At 34.5% G+C, this 5044-nt stretch overlaps 1 protein-coding gene across 2 annotated transcripts; it reads right to left on the reverse strand.

The window, feature by feature from the left end:
- Positions 1-175: 175 nt before the first annotated feature.
- On the reverse strand, positions 176-3761 carry LOC106741588 (pyridoxine/pyridoxamine 5'-phosphate oxidase-like). 2 transcript variants are annotated; one of them, XM_014613722.1, is made up of 6 exons: positions 3629-3760; positions 3202-3347; positions 2125-2224; positions 1625-1699; positions 1236-1438; positions 176-822 (listed from the first exon to the last, which is right to left on the reverse strand). In XM_014613722.1, the coding sequence occupies exons 1-6, from the start codon at positions 3683-3685 to the stop codon at positions 699-701; spliced, it is 705 nt and encodes a 234-aa protein (XP_014469208.1). In that variant the 5' UTR covers positions 3686-3760; the 3' UTR covers positions 176-698. The 2 variants fall into 2 exon arrangements, with proteins under 2 accessions (XP_014469208.1, XP_014469209.1); XM_014613723.1 differs by lacking the exon at positions 1625-1699 and having other exon boundaries at positions 3629-3761.
- Positions 3762-5044: the final 1283 nt, after the last annotated feature.

Consider the following 5044-nt stretch of genomic DNA (forward strand, 5'->3'; position numbering starts at 1 on the left):
TCGATTTTAAATCGATCTTTAAGAAAATTATTTTTAATCCATTTTTCAACTCGATTTTGACGGAAATTGATTCTTTTTACTTGTCAAAAAAAAGTATTCCAACCTTTATTTTGCCGACTATATGCAGATTTTAACTGTTTCGATACAAAATCGATTAAAAAAGTGATTTTCGCAGTTGCGATCGAACATCTTTATTCAGAGCAGAGAAGGAGTTTTTTAAAATGGAAAGTAGCCTTGATGTATGAAAATGTCATAGTAAGTTTGATGAGTATTACGTACTTTTTAATATTTCGGACAGTTGTATTTCTAGAAATTGTCTTGAAATTCGAATTTGGAGATTTAGGTCCGTATTAACAGTCTTCTGATCTAGATCTTATATCAAAGATTTCAGTTTACCTTCAGACTTAGTTTATTTCATTGGTTACAAAACTTCTGAAGATGAACTTGAGACGATCTTGAATATAAGATCCGACTATTAATGCGGGCCTAAAATTCTGAGTTCTAGGATTCTGAGAGTTTATATCAAAATTTCTTGTAGAATTGAAGAAAAACGTGCAATACCTGATTATACAGTGGGGTCATCTAAGAACTCTCAAAATATCACAAATTTGTCGATCATTTTATACGCTATCCGAATATCTATGATAGGAAGACAAAATTGAAATCATGACGATAAAAAGATAGGATGCCATATAAAATTAGGCCGCTATTCTCTGATGTTCCCAACATCTGGTCGAGTTCTCGTAGCGTATTCGATCGGCGATTAGCTCGTCCCGCCCGTAATAAAATTCCATCATTTCGGGTGCTAATTTATAAGCCACGCTGAAAGCATAAATAATATTAAAGTAGATTTTTCGTTAAGTTTCACTATACTTTTCTAAGAACATTTTTTGTTATGTTCGTTAAAGTACAAGTTGGTTTCTATTGTATTCCTTTTTTTTAGAAAAGTGTTTGAAACGTTTAAAATTTGAATATCGTTCTGCTTTTATATATGGGACGTTACATGAATTAGTTACAATAAATTAAGGAAGGTAGCAAAACATTATTAACAAATGAGAGAATAGTCTTAAAATTTATAATTTTTCATTTGTTTCAAATAAAATTTGTTATGTTCGATCTGTAAGATGTTCGATCTGTAAGATCTCAAGAATATTACATTCTCTGTGATAAATATAGCGTTCTGTAATATTCACACTTTTTTTCATTATAAACTACTCAAATTAAACAAGACTTACTAGTGATCTGGCATTGGCAAATTTTCTCCATTCTTTTTTGCTTCTGCTAATATTTCATTGTACCGACGGTTCAAATCGTCCCAATCGGCCAGTTGGTCCTGATGACACAGGTAAGATCGGATCTTGCAGTACAATGGTTCCTTTTCGTACATATATTCATAAGCCGGTTTTTCTAGTTTTTTCATTGACCCTTCTATTCTCACCTAAAAATCAATACTTTTAAACACCGTAATTTAAACACCTGTCTGTCACCAACACCAACTGTCATACATATTTGATGTTTTTTGAAATATAAAAACGTAGAGTAAATATAAAATAGGGCACTTGGTGGTATAAAAGAAAATATTATTGGTACAACATTATTTCGAAATTAAATGTTACCTTATTACCTGTCGCATAACTTTATGCTGTTTGTCGTTTTTATAAATCCATAAAAAGCACATAGTTACGTACGGATTATGCTCCTACAAAAGGAAGGAAATAAAAAAAAGTAAATATTCAAATTTTTGTGTTTGTTTTTACTTTTATTTACTTCTCTTTTTAAAATATTCAAATTATTTAGCTTTTTGAAATTATTTAAGTTTCAAGCTTTAGTTCAAGTTTTTCGCAAAACAATTTTCGAGAAAGAATTAATAAAAAACTATAATCTTTAATCATATAGTTTTAAATAGACTTGTACAAAGTTTTAATTTGTACCATAATTACAAAAATAATATTAAAGATTAGAAAATTATCTGACCACTCAGCAAACATGATTATGTATTAATGACATCTTTGACTTTATTTAAATGCTGTTAATGTCATTTGAGGTCATTTGAAGTTATTAATATGTTATCATATTTACTGGGTAATAATTAAAATGACTGATATATTAATGAGCTATACTTACCATATCGTCGACTTTTCTGCTACGTGCATCTGTCATAATAACAAAACCGTCGTTATCAAATTCACGTAATAATAAATTTCTCGAACTAATCTTGGAATGTCTGAGGAATAGATAGAGCAAGTTCAATTTATATTTCACTGTTTAAATCAAAGTATTAGGTTGGTGCGTATGAAATGTCGCATTCTCTTTACATGCGGACGTTTTCCTCCCTGTTTTCGTTATACTTTTGTATTTGGCATAACCTCATTCATACTCGTATTGTCCATTGCCAGAGACTCATTTCAACAAAATAGGTTTTCTCGAAGGTCTTCCCTTTTTTATTTCTTTTGAGTTTATTACCGATATGAATTCTGCCGACATTCGCGTCATTTTCTTATATGAGTACAAACTTGGTAATAGTGCTGCAAAAGCTGCACGCAACATAAACCAAGCGTTTGGGGAGAATACGGTTAACAATCGGAAAGTGCAGCGTTGGTTCGAAAAATTTCGGACTGGCGATTTTTCACTGCAAAATGAGCCGCGCGGAAGACCCAAAACGTCTGTGAATAATGATGACCTGAAGGCTCTAGTGGAAGCGGATCCAGCCGTATCCACGAGGGAACTTGCTATCAGGATGAAAGTTGACCATACAACGATATTGAGACACCAAATTGTACTCCCATCGCTTGTGAATCGGCATGGCCCGCTACTGCTCCATGACAACGCTCGGCCGCACACATCGCACAAAACAATTGCGAAACTGAACGAACTGGAATATGAAGTTTTGCAGCATCCACCATATTCACCGGATCTCTCGCCGACCGATTTTCATTTTTTCAAGCATTTAGAGCTGTTTTTAAGAGGCAAACACCATGAAAATGAAGACAGTCTAAAAAACTCGATATCAGAGTTTATTAATTCTAAAGACCAAAATTTTTTTAAGACAGGCATCTACGCTTTAAAATCTCGTTGGGAGAAGTGTATTGAAGCGAATGGAGCATACTTTGATTGAATAAACAGCTTTTGAAGAAAGATATACAGTTTTATACAATCACTTAAGAATCCGACATTTCATATGCACCAACCTAATATATTTACTTGGAGGAAGTCGCCACACAGCAAACGTCTACTATTCCTTCGTGAAATTGTATCGCTTCGTCACGCCATACTTTGAAGAGATCAACTGGATCGTCAGTCGGGTCGATACGTGCGAGGTTCGCACGGTCGACATTTTTAGTCTTTTCCTATACAAAAATGTAAAACATACGCGTAAATTAATGTAAACGAAGCGTGTTATATACAATAAAAAGACAAGTCTTTTATCAGGACAAAATTTTAATTAAAAATTATATTTATTCAAACAGTACGGAGTATTTAGTTATACTAATATATAGTATCGTACTTTTCCAATCTATACATTTAACAACAACAAAAGACAAATCTAATTGTAATGTAGGGCAAATAATTAAATAAACAAATGTATCTAATTATTTAAAGAATTTAGCTTATTATTGAAAAAATTTACCATGAAGAACAAAGAAATACGGCACCACTTTCCTCGGCAGATAGTCGCACAAAGCATTAACGGTGTATTTCAACTCGCAGTCGCGACTAACATTTCGTTTCATCGATCTTTCTTCCCCATCCTTCCTTCGTGAACGATTCTGCGCAGTGCGCTCTTGCGAACACGTACATCACATGTGGTGTAACTCAACAACATTGATTGTCTATAAATAATCTCGAGAAAACATTTGACTTTCTGCGTGCTTCTCTCAAGATTATGTTTATCACTTCGTGATACAATATGTAGGTAAACAGGAAACTATTTAAAATACCAGATTATTATTTTAGGAAACTTTAATGCGTGAACGATCTTACAAATAAAATATCATCTTCTTAGTATCGGTCTTAAAAATAAAATTGCGTCGTAATCGTTAAACTAATGGCAGAAGACTTGAGGCTAAAATACAAAGCAATTATGTATACAGATATAGAGGAATAAATGTATATATAAATATATATATATATATATATATATATGAGGTCTGGCTATTAAATAACGAGACTGCTTATGAAAAAGTTTTATTTTAAAAATTATTCTACAATCGAATGCTCCCCTTCAATGTACTCCCCTCCCCTCGCCACACACCGTTCCATTCGTTTTTTCCATTGGTCAAAGCAATGTTGGAAGTCTTCTTTTGTAAGTGTATTTAGGAGCTCCGCCGATTTTCGTTTCACCTCTTCCATCGACTCAAACCGGGTTCCTTTTAAGACAGACTTGATCTTTGGAAACAGGAAAAAGTCACAGGGTGCTAAATCAGGCGAGTACGGCGCGTGTTCGAGCACTGGAGTGCCTTTAGCGGCTAAATAACGCTTCGCAGACAGCGCGTTTTTGGGACCAACTTCGCACAGACTTTCTACATGTTCAATTCGTCATGTAAAATTTTTCTGACAGTTTCTTTATCGGCGTTTACAGTCTCAGCAATCATCCTAATGCTCATACGACGATCTCCGCGCACAATTCATTTCAATTTCATTGATTTTGGTCACTGTTTGCGGAGTTGAAACAGAGACAGGTCGACCTGGACGTTGGTCATCTTCGGTGCTCTCTCGGCCTTCAGAAAACCGTTTATACCATTCGAAAACACGCGCACGAGATAGAGAATTCTCACCATAGGCCTCTTTCAACAAGTTATAGCACTCAGTCGGAGTTTTTTTTAATTTAACGCGAAATTTCACATTGATCCGTTGCTCGTGTTTTTCGTCACACATTGTTATCGGCACGAGAAAAAAACACGTTCGTTTCTAATCTCTAACCTTCTAACCTCTAACCTTCTAACCTAGAAAAAATACTACTACAGCGACAAAAACGAGTTTTCGCACTGGAATAGTAGACACTTCCACCTATCCAACGCTGCATTAGTTCCCCTCCCCCCCCCCC

This window comes from Dinoponera quadriceps, unplaced genomic scaffold (assembly GCF_001313825.1).
Source record: "Dinoponera quadriceps isolate SergipeBrazil2010 unplaced genomic scaffold, ASM131382v1 scaffold586, whole genome shotgun sequence".
NCBI classification, from domain to species: Eukaryota; Metazoa; Arthropoda; class Insecta; order Hymenoptera; family Formicidae; genus Dinoponera; species Dinoponera quadriceps.

Coding starts and splice junctions, on each gene's coding strand:
- LOC106741588 (XM_014613722.1), bottom strand. CDS start 3,685: ATGCTTTGTGCGACTATCTGCCGAGGAAAGTGGTGCCGTATTTCTTTG. Junction 3,348..3,628: donor GTATTTCTTTGTTCTTCATG/GTAAATTTTTTC, acceptor ATTTTTGTATAG/GAAAAGACTAAAAATGTCGA. Junction 1,439..1,624: donor AGCATAAAGTTATGCGACAG/GTAATAAGGTAA, acceptor ATTGATTTTTAG/GTGAGAATAGAAGGGTCAAT.